Source organism: Ranitomeya imitator, chromosome 1, assembly GCF_032444005.1.
Source record: "Ranitomeya imitator isolate aRanImi1 chromosome 1, aRanImi1.pri, whole genome shotgun sequence".
Taxonomy (NCBI): Eukaryota; Metazoa; Chordata; class Amphibia; order Anura; family Dendrobatidae; genus Ranitomeya; species Ranitomeya imitator.
The window spans coordinates 611626663-611643910 of record NC_091282.1 but is presented as its reverse complement, the minus strand read 5'-3'; the positions used below and the strand labels follow the sequence as shown (position 1 = coordinate 611643910).

General features: G+C 52.3%; 1 protein-coding gene across 1 annotated transcript; it reads right to left on the bottom strand.

The window, feature by feature from the left end:
* Window positions 1-2750: 2750 nt before the first annotated feature.
* Window positions 2751-14004, bottom strand: DAP3 (death associated protein 3). Its single transcript, XM_069725934.1, has 13 exons — window positions 13777-14004; window positions 8057-8089; window positions 7853-7957; window positions 6438-6539; window positions 6264-6372; window positions 6073-6165; window positions 5126-5256; window positions 4861-4941; window positions 4304-4462; window positions 4004-4063; window positions 3839-3928; window positions 3283-3400; window positions 2751-3180 (listed from the first exon to the last, which is right to left on the bottom strand). The coding sequence occupies exons 1-13, from the start codon at window positions 13780-13782 to the stop codon at window positions 3095-3097; spliced, it is 1173 nt and encodes a 390-aa protein (XP_069582035.1). The 5' UTR covers window positions 13783-14004; the 3' UTR covers window positions 2751-3094.
* Between the last annotated feature and the right edge of the window lie 3244 nt (window positions 14005-17248).

The window sequence follows — 17248 nt, the reverse complement described above, 5'->3', positions numbered from 1 at the left end:
TCTTTCTGTCGTAACTGACAATGCTTCAAATATGATAAGTACTATTAAGCTAATGAATGAGAGTAATGATGGTGACCAGCAACTAGAAGAACATTCTGGGTCCACAGACACAGAAATGTTTGAAATAGAGGAACACAGTATTGTAACTGAGGAGCAAACTGAAGTTGCTTCAGATGAACAGCAACATGATAGTTTAGATGATCTTGTTGAAACTGTGTCAATATGTTCTTTCATTCATCACATGCGCTGTGTTGTGCATACGCTACAGCTGGCTATAAGAGACAGTCTGCAAGAAGGACATGCTACTGCACTGATTGGCAAGGTGAGAAAATTGGCTACTGTTGCCAGAACCCCTAAAGTTGACTCAATTTTGAAGAGACGTGCTGGAAAAGGGGCAATTATTGATCAAGCCACACGATGGGGCAGTACTTACTTTTTTTTTTGAATCAGATATTTTTATTAAACCATCAAAATTGTGCATAGACAATAAAAGGAATAGTTTGTTTTCAGCAATATACAAATACACAATACTTTTTTTTTTTTGTTAGAAAACTTATTTAGTCCCAAACCAAACTCCCACCCCCTTCCCCCCACCCACTAGAGACCTGTCAAGAGTCATCCCCCACTAAATTATCACATACAAAAGTACAAGAAGAGGAAGATGACTTGTCAAAAAATATTTCCATAGGGGCAAAAGGTCTTCAGGTCACATTGATTCAAGCCACGGGCTCCACAACCTGTCAAAGAGGTCCATCTTATTCCTCCTAACGTAGATACTCTTCTCCAAAGCAATGATATGGTCCACTTGCTTCATAAAGCCTCTCCTTGTTGGTGGCTCTTCCCTAATCCAGAATTTGGCGATCAACTTTCGCGCAATAAATAACAGTCTAGCTATAACCGTTTTATACAGCTTATCAGTTATTACCTCCTCCACATAGCCCAAAACACATACCAGAGGATCCCGAGGCACATTACAACTATATGCCAAACCCACTTTATTCAACACCACCACCCAAAAGGAGGACAGCCTGGGGCACTGCCACAACATATGAAGGATGCCTGCTTCGGACTGCGAGCATCTAGGGCATTCTGAATTAGGCCTTAATCCGGCTTTGAACAACATGTCTGGGGTTCTGTAAGCCCTATGAATGACAAATAATTGTGACAGCCTACCAGGCTCACTCATTGATATCTTGGGCACATAATCCAATACGGATTCCCATCGGTCATCATCAATCGCCCCCAGGTCAGCCTCCCATTTCGCCCTTGCTCTAATAGGGTGCTCCGCCAGAAAAGAAAATAGAAGGAATTCATATATACCCGAAATCACCCCCTTCGTGCCTCCCCCTTCAAGGATAAAATCCAGCATAAGATCCACCTGGATTTCAACAGGCCCTCTCTTACACTGTGCCCGGTACGCATGAGAAAGACGACGGTATTGGTACATCTCAGACTCCGGGAGTAAAAATTCTTCCTGCAATATCTCAAAGTCTCTAATTCTACCCTGATGTAAAATCTGGCCCATCCGAGAGATGCCTGCCTCCCTCCAAATATGAAATCCCTCCATCTGTCTAAACTCCTGTAGGACACAGTTGTTCCAAATGGGTGAGAATCTAGTGAGTGCCCGTACACCCCTAATTCCTTTAACTTTATCCCACACCTTGTGAATGAGCCTTACAGTGCAAAATTTAGAACCTTTCTCACGGAAATGTCCCCCCTCTAGGCCCTCACTCAACACCTTTGTCCCAATCAATGATGGGGCAGTACTTACTTAATGATTCGGCGCTTGATTAAACTGAAAACCTTTCTTGTAGACATGGCTAACCCTCAACTGACGCTAAATGAAAGTCAGTGGAATCAGGTGACTGAGAAAAATTGCTAGAGCACCCATTTATAGTGACTAAAAAATTACAAGCAGAGGACTTAACTCCAGGTATTTTCTTAAAGGAGTGGAAGAACCTGATGTTTCGCCTGTCCCAAAGAGGAGGGTTAATTGCAAGTGGCATTGCTACATCAATGAAACGGAAAGAGGAGCTACTATTACAAAATAACATTCTTTTGGCAGCTGTTTATGTAGACCCAATGCATCGGATTCTTCTAGATGATCAACAGCTAACTAAAGGAAAAGCTCTGTTTGAAATAGCAGTAAGAATGAAAGGGTTGCAGAACAGTCAGGAGGAACAAGAAGAATTTGGTCGTCCTGCCACATCTTCACCCTCATCAACTGATGAAGAATTTAATTTAGAAAAATATTTGGATCACAAGGACCGTGCAAAGCGTTCCCGCATAGAAGAGGCATCCCCATCAAAGAACACAGCCAGTACATTTCAGCAGAATTTTTCATGTGCACTAAAAGAAATTGAGAAATTTAACCGTTCATCAAAAATAACAGTGCAACAAGCGATTCCTCTGTATCCTGACATTGTCAGAGATGTTGCCCGAGTGGTTACTGCTTTGCCACCAACCCAAGTTAGTGTAGAGAGGTTGTTCTCTGCTCTCAAAATAATTAGATCAGATTTGAGGGCATCCATGAAGGAGGATCTGACAGAGGCAATACTTTTTCTGAGGACAAAGTTATAGATTTCTTCTTATTAACTGCATAACAGTGTTTATTGCATATTTACTTACAAGAGTTTAGAAAAGTTTATAAAAGTTATTTGCTATATTCTAAAAGTATTCTAATAAATATAGTTTTTGCTCTAAGTGGTCTGATTACTTATATGATGGTGAGAAACTGAATAAGCACGATGTTAATATTTGACAACAGTAAATTTATTGTTACGAATTGGCCATTTATGAAGGAGTCGGAGCCGGAGTCGGAACCTGATAAAATCCAGGAGTCGGGGTCAGAGTCGCAACTGTGGCTTACCAACTCCACAGCCCTGAACATAAGCCCTAAGAGTCTCCTGCAGAGCAGATGATGGAAGGCGCTGTGCAACTGACGTAGTGCTCTGCAGCCATTGTGCAGGGCCTCTGATGGTCGCAACATCCCTGATGCTGGTGAGGTCCTCTCAGTTATAGATTGCAGTGGGTTGGATAAAGGGGATCTGTATGTCCCCAATAAGGTGACATCCTGGGGCCCAGCAACAGTCACCTACAGGAAGGCACAGAGCTTCTCCATCTCCCGGGGGTTGTAGTTACACAAGAAGATAATTTCCTTCTTCCCTTCCTCCGTCCGTGCTAAAATCACAAAAGCCTCAGTTTACCACGTACACACTGGATGCAATACATGTACCGACACCCCGACAGCGGATCACACCCAGCCCGCAGGGGGCGCCGTACCTTTCTCATGCTGCAGCCACCTCCTCTCGGTGTAATAGCGGTAGCAGCTCTCAAACTCCTTCTCGCTGTATGAGTCGACGAGCACCGGGATGAAGGGATCAAGAGCATCGAAGCCGCCCTGCAACACAAGGTCCGTCACCTGCAAGGCCTGACTGAGCACACCCTGAGCGTCACCCGTGAGGCTCGACGGCCCCCTGCACATGTGTAATGAGTACTCAGTGCTTGCCATGTGTGCACAAGAGACAATGGCTCCTGATTGGTTTGTGAGCCAGAGACGCTGGCTACTGATCGGAGTGTGCGAGAGACACCGGTTCATGAAGCATCTACATCAGGGGTGTCAAACTGCATTCCTCGAGGGCCTCAGACCATGCGTGTTTTCAAGATTTCCTTTGCATTACACAAGGTGCTGGAATCATTCTGTGCAGGTGAATAAATTATCACCTGTGCAATACAAGGAAATCCTGAAACCATGACCTGTTTGCGGCCCTCGAGGAATGCAGTTTGACACCCCTGATCTACATGTTAATGTAGTACAAGTTCCTGGTTTATTACTCACCTTCCCCAGCAGCGCCTGCGGTAGATAGGACGACTTCGAGGTGAACACGGAGCCGGTGTGGGTGACACTTGTCACTATGGCGCCACCTGTCTACAACAAAACTAAGGCAGCATAAACAACAGAATCTGATAGACAATGAGCAGTAATCAGATGGACACCTCTTACCCAGTCATTCCGCAGCATTTTCCTGAAATTATGGACAAGAGTCAACTCCTCCGGAGACACCTGCAACAGACTGCAGTGGTCATAGACGAGCTCACAAGGGGGGAGGGGCACAAAGAGGGGGACATGGAGGGAGGACGACAACAAGGGAGGCCACGTGGACGGAGGACATTGAAAAGGGGACCCACGTGAAGGGAGATCCACAAGGGGACCCACGTGGAGGGATAACCACAAGGGGGGGCCACGTGGAGGGACGACCACAAGGGGGGCCACAGAAGGAGGACCACAAGGGGGGGCACTTACAAAGGATTTATCTTCTTTCCTAATGGTGCTCCTCCCCCATAAAGCATTCACTCCATCTACAGACACCAAAAGGCGGAAAGCCTGGCCTCCGCTCTGCAGCTTCAGCTCCTTCAGTACCACCCCAACCACATCGCTGGAAGTCTTCACCCTGGCGAGACCCTGAAAGAGGCAAAATCATGAGATGTTCCCAGCAGAGGAGCAGCTCCTCACAACCCTGACACTGAAACCAAGGAGACGAGCCGCTCCTTACACCCCCCAACACTGGCCCCCATGAAAGGAGCCACTCCTCACATCCCCAACACACTCCCAGGAGAGGAGCCGCTCCTCACACCCACGACACTCGGCCCCAGGAGAGGAGCCGCTCCTCGCAACCCCAACACTCGGCCCCAGGACAGCAGCAGCTCCTCGCACCCACCAACAGCCTTAGGACAGGAGCCGCTCCTCGCACCCACGATACTCAGCCCCCAGGAGAGGAGCCGCTCCTCTCACCCCCGACACTTGGCCCCAGGAGAGGAGCCGCTCCTCACCCCCCAGGAGAGAAGCTGCTCCTCACTCACCTGATCCACCACCTCCCCCAATGGTCTCCCCGCCTCCGTGGCCTCTCGTTTACTCCACACGTAGCGCTGCTGCGTCACAATCTGCAACAGCAGGAGACAAAATTCAACGACCAACATTTCAGGAGGAAGCGCATGAACATCAGAGCAAGTTGATCCCAATCCACAACTCCCACCATCCTCAGGCCTCACATGATCTCACACCCACCATTAAATTGATGATACCCTCACAGAATCTACAGCTGTTAACCCTTATCTGTATATTCACCTGAGAGAGGAAGTGCTCATTGGAAGCCCTGAAGTTCTTCAGCCAAGAGCAGGCCTCGAGCGGCTGATCCCAGCGCTGCTGACTGTGCGACGACGTCAACAGCTCTTTACAGTTCTTCACCAGAAGATGCGCTGCAACCAGAGAGCGAATCGGCGTCACATACCAAAGCCCCCCAACCCTGTACACACACCTCTTCCTGTCCATCCGCCTTCTACCTTCCCCCCCCTCACCTCCACCTTATACCTCATTCTACCCCCCCCCCATACCCACCTCCTGGCTGTCCGCCTCCAGCCATCGACCTCCTACCTACCCATCCCCCTACCGTCTGCCTCCTACCTCCGGGCTGTCCCCCTTATCCCACCTCCGGTCTCTCCACCTTCTACCCCGGTCTCCCATCCGGGCCGTCCGCCTCCCGCGTCCCCCTACCCATTTGCAGGCCGTCCTCAACCTGCCTCCCACCTCCTCTGAGCCAAACACCTCCCCTCAACCCACTTACCCACCAGAGGGCCATTCACCTCGTGCCTCCCCGCCATCCACCTGCAGGCCATTAACGCCCTGCCACCCCCTCACCCAACTGCGGACCATTCATGCCTTGCCACCTCCTCCCACACCCAACCGCCCACCTGCAGGCGGTCTCTCTCTTGCCTCCCTCCCACCCATCTGCGGGCTGTCCACCCACTGCCTCCCACCTCCACCCCAACCAGGTACATGTAGGCTGTCCACCCCCATTGCCCCATCCACCACCTCCGGGCTGTTCACCCACTGCCTAGCAAGCCACCCATTGCCTAGCCAGCCACCCACTTGTGGGTCTTCTGCCTTCTGCCATCCAGCCCTTGCCTAGCCCCAAACGTACCTGCTAGCAGTCTGCCTCCTGCCCCCCACCTGCAGGAAGTCTGCCTCCTCTCACCCACCGTCCGCCCCCTCATATGGCGACGTGTTGGACTCACCGTCAGGCAGGTGTACGATGAGCCAGCCCTGCGAGTGGCAGTAGTGTAAGACATGACACATCGTCAGACTCTTCCCTGTCCCAATTTTCCCGTCTGCCAACACATTAAGGATCATATATAGAGTTAGAACGCAATGTGTCCCCCCGCCCACCATCGTATGACCGCCCAGTAAAAAGCTGCAGGAAGGATACACAGGACGTAGCAGAGTGCAGGTTGGGAAAGGTCTGAGTCCCGCAGGTACTGTATAAGCTCCAGCGCCGGCCGCCGTACCATTATACTGGTTTCATGGAAGGTGGAGCACTGCAGAGAAAACGGAGTCACCACAAAGACGTGGAGCAGACAGTGCTCACCCGCTGCACGCTCACCTGCAACTGGAAGCGTCGGGGCAACCCGTGGGGGAAGATGGTCCGAACAGACTCTGAAGGGATGGAGTAAAACTGGCCCTCGTCGTCGGACGTCTGCCTGTCCTAGGGGACAAAAGCCACAAAGGTCCGCGAAGAGCATCCTAAAGACGGTGAGGTTATGGGGGGGGAGGGGGGAGAGAAGGGAAAACCACCCCCACGGGGGGCAGTGACCACACGGTAATACGGGGGGGGGGGGGGGGGGGGGGTTGCAGTGACCACATAATACTACAGTAATACAGTGGAGGCAGTGACCACATGATACTACAGTAATACAGGGGGGCAGTGACCACATGATACTACGGGGGGTGCAGTGACTACATGATACTACCGGGGGGGTGCAGTGATCACATGATTCTACAGGGGGGTGCAGTGACCACATGATTCTACAGGGGGGTGCAGTGACCACATGATACTACAGGGGGGTGCAGTGACCACATGAAACTACAGGGGGGATGCAGTGACCACATGATACTACGGGGGGGGGGGGGGTGTGCAGTGACCACGATACTACTACTGGTTGGGGTGCAGTGACCACATGATACTACGGGGGGGGGGATGCAGTGACCACGTAATACAACAGTAATACAGGGGCGGCAGTGACCACATGATATTACAGGGGGGCAGAGACCACATGATATTACAGGGGTACAGGGGGGGCAGTGACCACATTACAGGGGGACGGTGACCAAATGATAATAAAGGAGGGGGGCAGTGACCATATGATAATACAGGGGGCGTAGTGACGACATGATAAAACGGGGGCGAAGTGACAACTTGATAATACAGGGGGGGGGGGGGGGCAGAGACGACATGATAACACAGGGGGGCGAAGAGACGACATGATAATACAGGGGGGCAAAGTGACAACATGATAATACAGGGGGCGAAGTGACGACATGGTAATACGGGGGGGGGGGGAGGGGGTCTCCATCCAGGTGTAGTAATAAAAAAAGGACTTCACTTTACCTTTATGCATATGATGTTTCGACCACCAATAGGTCTTTGTCAAGTTGACAAAGACCTATTGGTGGTCGAAACGTCGTTTGCATTAAGGTGGAATAAAGTCCTTTTTTTATTACTACACCTGGATGGAGCGCTGTTCTTTTTTTTTTTTAGATTGTCTGGACTTTCCAAGAGGGTTCCTTGGACTTGGAACAGGAGCCCCAATTTAGCGAATGCTGTAAGCCTTTCTTTAAATACAGGGGGGCAGTGACCACATGATAATACGGGGGGGTGGGGGGCAGTAACCACAAGACAGTACGACAGGGAAGTATTGACGACATTATATTTCCCGGGGGGCAGCGACCATATAATAATACAGGGGGTGGGCACTAAGATTTGTGATATCGCAGGTGGTGGTGCAGTAGAATACTTACAGGATCAGACTCGGTGGTACGAAAGACTTCTCGGGGGGCCGGCTGCTGTGTTGGGGGTACCACACTGCATCGTCCCCTGTTTAGCACACACCTGACCGAACACAGCTAGATAGAAAAGCCAGAGTGAACTCAGCATCACGGCATTAAGACTCCAGAAATGTGACTACCCTGCACAAGCGACCCCTCAGGGTAGAGACAACTTACCTGAGCTGATCTCTGAGCACATCTGAGAAGAATCTGCAGGATACAAGACACCCAATCAATACAAGGAGCAACCCCAGCCATGAGTACAGGACCCCGCCCATCAGTACAAGGAGCAACCTCCAGCCATGAGTACAGGACCCTCCATCAGAACAAGGAGCGGCCCCCAGCCACGAGTACAGAACCTCCCATCAGAACGAGGAGCGGCCCCAAGCCATGAGTACAGGATGCCACATCAGTACGAGGAGCAACCCCCAGGCATGAGTACAGGACCCTCCCATGAGCAAGAAGAGCGATTCCCCCCCCCACCTAGTAGTACGGAACCCCTATCAGTACAAGGAGCAACCCCCCACAAATGAGTATGGGACCCCCTCCCCATCAGTACAGGACCCTCCAACCATGAGTATGGGACCCCCTCCATCAGTACGAAAAGCAACCCCCCACCCATGAGTATGGCACCCCCTCATCAGTACCACCAGCCATAAGTGCAGGACCCCCCATCAGCACAAGGAGCGACCCACAACCATGAGTATGGGACCCCCCCATCAGTACGAGGAGCAACCCCACTACCCATAAGTACAGCACCCCCCATTGGTACAAGGAGTGACCACCAGCCATGAGTACAGACTGGTACTCCCCCCCTCCCGTCAGTACAAGAAGGGACTCCCAACCATGAGTACAGGACTCCAAACCATAGGAGCAAGGAGCAACTCCCACCTATGAGTACAGGACCCCACCTCATCTACCCTCTCCTAGAGTATCCTCACCCATCCCCTGCGAACTGTGAGCCCTCACGGGCAGGGTCCTCCCTCCTTATGTACCTGTGTACCTTGTTTTTTGCTCATGTTTAACCCCTTAATGACCGCCAATACGTCTTTTAACTGACCTGAGATATAAGAGAATAGCCTCCCCATACAGATGACAATCCAGCATCTGTTGGTTGTACACTATAGCTGACAACTTGCTGTATCAGCCACGGTCAGTATTTGCACCTTCTAAATCTGTTTAACCCCTTAGATGCTGCTGTCAATAGTGACTACATCATTATAAATGATTAACAGAGTGTGGGGGCTTCTTCTTTATCCCAATTGGTGCCCTCAGATCATGATTTTGTTGTCCTGATGTTTGCGATGGCAATTCATGACCAAATAGCGGCCTTAGAGTCTGATGGCTGTAGTAATCTGTTTAGAAGTTAGCAACATTTAGGTGGTAAACATACACTTTTTCATTTCTGTCATACCACTTTGCATTAATTCCTGTAAAGCACCTGAAGGGTTAATAAACTACCTGACAGCAGTTTTCAATATGTCTAGGGGTGCTGTTTTTAAAATGATATCACGTTTAGGGGTTTCCCAATATATGGGACCCCTAAAGTCACTTCAAACATGGATAAGTCCCTAAAAAAATAAATGTGGTAAATTTCTTTGAAAAAATGAAAAATTGCTGCTACATTTTTAAACCTCCTAAAATGCTAACAAAATAAAAGAACATTTTACAAATGATGCTGATGTAAAGCAGACATGTGGGAAATGTTATTTATTAATGGTTTGCTGTTGTATGACTATCTGGATTAAAGGGATAATCATTCAAATTTAGAAAATTGCTAATTTTTTAACATTTTTCTCACATTTTTTATATTTTTTATAAATAAACACAAAAAATATTGAACTAAATTTACCATTATCATAAAGTATAATGTGTCACGAAAAAACAATCTCAAAATCACTGGGATTTGTTGAAGCGTTGCAGAGTTATTACCACATAAAGTGACACTGGTCAGATTTCAAAAATTTGGCTCGGTCACTAAGGGGTTAAAGTATTTGTCTATATTTGCCCCGTATTCACATGTAAAGAGCCATGGAATAAATGGCGCTATAAAAATGTATACAAATAATAATAATAATTGAGTACAGGACTCTTCATCAGTATAGACCCCCTCTCAGTACAGACCCCCCATCAGTACAAGGAGCAACCCCCAATGAGTAAAGGATCTCCCCATCAATACAGACCCTCCCTCCCCTTAGTACAGACCCCTCAGTACAGATCCTCTCTCCCCTCAGTACAGGCCTCCCATTAAGTACAGACCCCCATCCCCTCAGTTCAGACCTCCCCCTCAGTACAGATCCCCCCATAAGTACAGACTCCCTCCTCTCAATAAAGAACCCCTCCTCAGTACAGAAAGAACCCCCCTCTTCAGTATACCTCAGTATAGAAAGAACCCCCTCCTCAGTACAAACCCCCACTCAGTAAAGACCCCCTCAGTACAGAACCCCGCTCTCAGTACAGAAAGAACCCCCCTCCTCCTCCACAGTACAGACCTACTCATCAGTACAGAAAGAATCCCCCTCCACAGTAAAGACCCCCCTCTTCAGTACAGAACCCCCCCTCTCGGTACAGATCCCGTCCTCCTCAGTACAGAAAGAACATCTCATTCTCAGTACAGACCCCCCCTCCTCAGTAAAGAAAGAACCCCCCCTCCTCAGTACAGAAAGAACCCCCCCCATCTCAGTACAGACCCCCCTTCTCAGTACAGAAAGAACCTACGGTTCTCAGTACAGACCCCCTCCTCCTTCTCCCCAGTACAGACCCCCTCCTCAGTACAGACCCCCTTCTCAGTACAGACAGAACCCCCCTCCTCAGTACAGACCCCCCTTCTCAGTACAGAAAGAACCTACCCTTCTCAGTACAGACCCCCTCCTCCTCTTCCCCAGTACAGACCCCCTCCTCAGTACAGACCCCCATCTCAGTAGAGAAAGAACCACGCTCCTCAGCACAGAACCCAGCTCCTCAGTACAGACAACCCCTTCTCAGTACAGACCGCCTCCTCCTCAGTACAGAAAGAACCCCCCCTCCTCAGTACAGAAAGAACCCCCCCTCCTCAGTACAGAAAGAACCCCCCTCCTCCTCCTCCCCAGTACAGACCCCCTCCTCAGTACAGACCCCCTTCTCAGTACAGAAAGAACCACCTTCCTCAGTACAGAGCACCTTTTCTCAGTACAGACCCCTTCCTCCTCAGTAAAGAACCCCTTCTCATTACATAAATAACCCCCCCTCCTCAGTACAGAAAGAACCGCCCTCCTCAGTACAGACCCCTCCTTGGTACAGACCCCCCTCCTCCTCAGTACAGAAAGAACCCCCCCCCCTCCACAGTACAGAAAGAACCACCCTCCTCAGTACAAACCCCCACTCCTCAGTAAAGACCCCCCTCAGTACAGAACCCCTCCTCCTCAGTACCGAAGAACCCCCCTCCTCAGTACAGAAAGAACCCCCCTCTTCAGTACAGACAGAACCCCCTTCCCAGTACAGACCCCCCCTTCTCAGTACAGAAAGAACCTACGCTTCTCAGTACAGACCCCCCTCCTTCTCCTCCCCAGTACAGACCCCCTCCTCAGTACAGACCCCCTTCTCAGTACAGAAAGAACCTCCCCTTCTCAGTACAGACCCTCCTCCTCCTAAGTACAGACCCCCTCCTCAGTACAGACCCCCTTCTCAGTACAGACCCCCTCCTCCTCAGTAAAGAACCCCTTCTTAGTACATAAAGAACCCCCCTCCTCAGTACAGAAAGAACCGCCCTCCTCAGTACACACCCCTTCCTTGGTACAGACCCCCCACCCTCCTCCCCAGTACAGACCCCCTCCTCCTCAGTACAGAAAGAACCCCCCTTCTAAGTACAGAAAGAACCTACCCTTCTCAGTACAGACCCCCTCCTCAGTACAGACCCCCTTCTCAGTACAGAAAGAACAACCCTCCTCAGTACAGACCACCCTTTCTCAGTACAGACCCCCTCCTCCTCAGTAAAGAACCCCTTCTTAGTACATAAAGAACCCCCCCTCCTCAGTGCAGAAAGAACCGCCCTCCTCAGTACACACCCCCTCCTTGGTACAGACCCCCCACCCTCCTCCCCAGTACTGACCCCCTTCTCAGTACAGAAAGAAACACCTCTTCTCAGTACAGACCGACTCCTCCTCAGTATAGAAAGAACTCCCCCTCCACAGTACAGAAAGAACCGCACTCCTCAGCACAGACCCCCTCCTTGGTACAGACCCCCCCTCCTCCTCAGTACAGAAAGAACCCCCCCTTCTCAGTACAGAAAGAACCCCCCCTTCTCAGTACAGAAAGAACCCCCCCTTCTCAGTACAGAAAGAACCCCCCTCCTCAGTACAGACCACCCCTTCTCAGTACAGACCCCCTCCTCCTCAATAAAGAACCCCTTCTCACTACAGAAAGAACCGCCCTCCTCAGTACAGACCCCCCCTCCTCCTCAGTACAGAACCCTTTCTCAGTACAGAAAGAACCACCCTCCTCAGTACAGACCACCCTCCTCCTCCTCCCCAGTAAAGACCCCCTCCTCAGTACAGAACCCCTCCTCAGTACAGAAAGAACCACCCTCCTCTTTACACACTCCCTCCTTGGTACAGACCCCCTCCCCCTCCTTCTCATTACAGAACCCTTTCTCAGTACAGAAAGAACCTCCCCTTCTCAATACAGACCACCCTCCTCCTCCTCCCCAGTACAGACCCCCTCCTCAGTACAGACCCCCTTCTCAGTACAGAAAGAACCACCCTCCTCAGTACAGACCACCCTTTCTCAGTAAAGAACCCCTTCTCAGTACATAAAGAACCCCCCCTCCTCAGTACAGAAAGAACCGCCCTCCTCAGTACAGAAAGAACCACCCTCCTCAGTACAGACACCCTCCTCCTCAGTACAAAGAACCCCCGCTTCCCAGTACAGAAAGAACCTCCCCTCCTCAGTACAGAACCTCCTCCACCCTTCTCAGTACAGATCCCCTCTCCTCAGTACAGAAAAACCACCCTCCTCAGTACAGACCCCCTCCTCAGTAAATGAAGAACCCCCCTCCTCAGTACATAAAGAACCCCCCTTTCTCAGTACATAAAGGGCCCCCCCTCCTCAGTACAGAAAGAACCACCCTCCTCAGTACAGACCCCCCCCCCCTCCTCCTCGGTACAGAACCCTTTCTCAGTGCAGAAAGAACCCCCCCTTCTCAGTACAGAACCTCCCCTCCTCAGTACAGACCCCCTTCTCCTCAGTACAGAAAGAACCCCCCTTCTCAGTACAGACCCCCCCTCCTCTTCAGTACAAAAAGACAAAAACAACCCCCCTCCTCAGTACAGAAAGAAACCTCCCCCCCCCTCAGTACAGACCCCCCTCCTCCTCAGTACAGAACACACACCCCCTCCACAGCACAGAAAGAACCCCCCTTCTCAGTACAGAAAGAACCCCCCCTTCTCAGTAGACCCCCCTCCTCCTCAGTACAGAAAGAACCCCCCAGTAAAGAAAGAACAACCCTCCTCAGTTCAGAACCCCCTCCTCAGTAGACCCCCTTCTCAGTACAAATCCCCCTCCTCCTCAGTACAGAAAAAAACACCTCAGTCCAGAACCTCCTCCCCCCTCTCAGTCCAGACCCCCACTCCCAAGTAGAGAAAGAACCCCCCTCCTCAGTACATAACCTCCTCCCCCTCTCAGTACAGACCCCCTTCCCTAGTACAGAAAGAGCCCCCTCCCAGTACAGAACTTCCTCCCCCCTCTCAATACAGACGCCCTTCCCTAGTACAGAAAGAGCCCCCCTCCTCAGTACAGACCCTACCTCCCCTCAGAATAGACCCCCTCCCTCAGTACAGAATCCCCCTTCTCAGTACAGAACCCCCTCCCTCAGAACAGAATCCCCCTACTTAGTGCAGACCCCCCTCTGTACAGCTCCTTGCCTCCATGCCGTCTTGCAGGGTGTATTTTACATCTGCACTCTCTGGATCCGGTTACAGTCTCCGCAAATCACACGCGAGTCATCAACCAGCGCCGGAAAAGAGGAAGTGATGGGGCCACCATCTTTAACCAGGGCAAATAACGTGCGGCTTCTACCTCCCATCCATATTCCCTCTCTCGACCGTAGTACACAAACCCCCCTCATCCTCCACACATACACCGGCCGTGGTACCACAACCCCCCTCATCCTCCACACATACACCGGCCGTGGTACCACAACCCCCCTCATCCTCCACACATACACCGGCCGTGGTACCACAACCCCCCTCATCCTCCACACATACACCGGCCGTGGTACCACAACCCCCCTCATCCTCCACACATACACCGGCCGTGGTACCATAACCCCCCTCATCCTCCACACATACACCGGCCGTGGTACCATAACCCCCCTCATCCTCCACACATACACCGGCCGTGGTACCACAACCCCCCTCATCCTCCACACATACACCGGCCGTGGTACCACAACCCCCCTCATCCTCCACACATACACCGGCCGTGGTACCACAACCCCCCTCATCCTCCACACATACACCGGCCGTGGTACCATAACCCCCATCATCCTCCACACATACACCGGCCGTGGTACCACAACCCCCCTCATCCTCCACACATACACCGGCCGTGGTACCATAACCCCCATCATCCTCCACACATACACCGGCCGTGGTACCACAACCCCCCTCATCCTCCACACATACACCGGCCGTGGTACCACAACCCCCCTCATCCTCCACACATACACCGGCCGTGGTACCACAACCCCCCTCATCCTCCACATATACACCGGCCATGGTACCATAACCCCCATCATCCTCCACACATACACTGGCCGTGGTACCACAACCCCCCTCATCCTCCACACATACACCGGCCGTGGTACACAATCCCCCTCATCCTCCACACATACACCGGCCGTGGTACCATAACCCCCATCATCCTCCACACATACACCGGCCGTGGTACCATAACCCCCATCATCCTCCACACATACACCGGCCGTGGTACCATAACCCCCATCATCCTCCACACATACACCGGCCGTGGTACCACAACCCCCCTCATCCTCCACACATACACCGGCCGTGGTACCACAACCCCCCTCATCCTCCACACATACACCGGCCGTGGTACCACAACCCCCCTCATCCTCCACACATACACCGGCCGTGGTACCACAACCCCCCTCATCCTCCACACATACACCGGCCGTGGTACACAACCCCCATCATCCTCCATACATACACCGGCAGTGGTACCACAACCCCCCTCATCCTCCACACATACACCGGCCGTGGTACCATAACCCCCTCATCCTCCACACATACACCGGCCGTGGTACCATAACCCCCATCATCCTCCACACATACACCGGCCGTGGTACCACAACCCCCCTCATCCTCCACACATACACCGGCCGTGGTACCATAACCCCCTCATCCTCCACACATACACCGGCCGTGGTACCATAACCCCCATCATCCTCCACACATACACCGGCCGTGGTACCACAACCCCCCTCATCCTCCACACATACACCGGCCGTGGTACCATAACCCCCATCATCCTCCACACATACACCGGCCGTGGTACCACAACCCCCCTCATCCTCCACACATACACCGGCCGTGGTACCACAACCCCCCTCATCCTCCACACATACACCGGCCGTGGTACCACAACCCCCCTCATCCTCCACACATACACCGGCCGTGGTACACAATCCCCCTCATCCTCCACACATACACCGGCCGTGGTACCATAACCCCCATCATCCTCCACACATACACCGGCCGTGGTACCATAACCCCCATCATCCTCCACACATACACCGGCCGTGGTACCACAACCCCCCTCATCCTCCACACATACACCGGCCGTGGTACCACAACCCCCCTCATCCTCCACACATACACCGGCCGTGGTACCACAACCCCCCTCATCCTCCACACATACACCGGCCGTGGTACCACAACCCCCCTCATCCTCCACACATACACCGGCCGTGGTACACAACCCCCATCATCCTCCATACATACACCGGCAGTGGTACCACAACCCCCCTCATCCTCCACACATACACCGGCCGTGGTACCATAACCCCCTCATCCTCCACACATACACCGGCCGTGGTACCATAACCCCCATCATCCTCCACACATACACCGGCCGTGGTACCACAACCCCCCTCATCCTCCACACATACACCGGCCGTGGTACCATAACCCCCTCATCCTCCACACATACACCGGCCGTGGTACACAACCCCCATCATCCTCCACACATACACCGGCTGTGATACCACAACCCCCCTCATCCTCCACACATACACCGGCCGTGGTACCACAACCCCCCTCATCCTCCACACATACACCGGCCGTGGTACCACAACCCCCCTCATCCTCCACACATACACCGGCCGTGGTACCACAACCCCCCTCATCCTCCACACATACACCGGCCGTGGTACACAACCCCCATCATCCTCCATACATACACCGGCAGTGGTACCACAACCCCCCTCATCCTCCACACATACACCGGCCGTGGTACCATAACCCCCTCATCCTCCACACATACACCGGCCGTGGTACCATAACCCCCATCATCCTCCAAACATACACCGGCCGTGGTACCACAACCCCCCTCATCCTCCACACATACACCGGCCGTGGTACCATAACCCCCTCATCCTCCACACATACACCGGCCGTGGTACCATAAACCCCATCATCCTCCACACATACACCGGCCGTGGTACCACAACCCCCCTCATCCTCCACACATACACCGGCCGTGGTACACAATCCCCCTTATCCTCCACACATACACCGGCCATGGTACCATAACCCCCCTCATCCTCCACACATACACCGGCCGTGGTACCACAACCCCCCTCATCCTCCACACATACACCGGCCGTGGTACCATAACCCCCATCATCCTCCACACATACACCGGCCGTGGTACCACAACCCCCCTCATCCTCCACACATACACCGGCCGTGGTACCATAACCCCCATCATCCTCCACACATACACCGGCCGTGGTACCACAACCCCCCTCATCCTCCACACATACACCGGCCATGGTACCACAACCCCCCTCATCCTCCACACATACACCGGCCGTGGTACCACAACCCCCCTCATCCTCCACATATACACCGGCCATGGTACCATAACCCCCATCATCCTCCACACATACACTGGCCGTGGTACCACAACCCCCCTCATCCTCCACACATACACCGGCCGTGGTACACAATCCCCCTCATCCTCCACACATACACCGGCCGTGGTACCATAACCCCCATCATCCTCCACACATACACCGGCCGTGGTACCATAACCCCCATCATCATCCACACATACACCGGCCGTGGTACCATAACCCCCATCATCCTCCAC

Bases quoted from the DNA above. Each gene is read 5' to 3' on its own strand.
- DAP3 (XM_069725934.1), bottom strand. The intron at 6,166-6,263 runs GTATCCTTCCTG...ATGTGTTGGCAG, and splicing joins TGCACTCTGCTACGTCCTGT to ACGGGAAAATTGGGACAGGG. The intron at 4,064-4,303 runs GTAAGTGCCCCC...AGTCTGTTGCAG, and splicing joins GGAAAGAAGATAAATCCTTT to GTGTCTCCGGAGGAGTTGAC.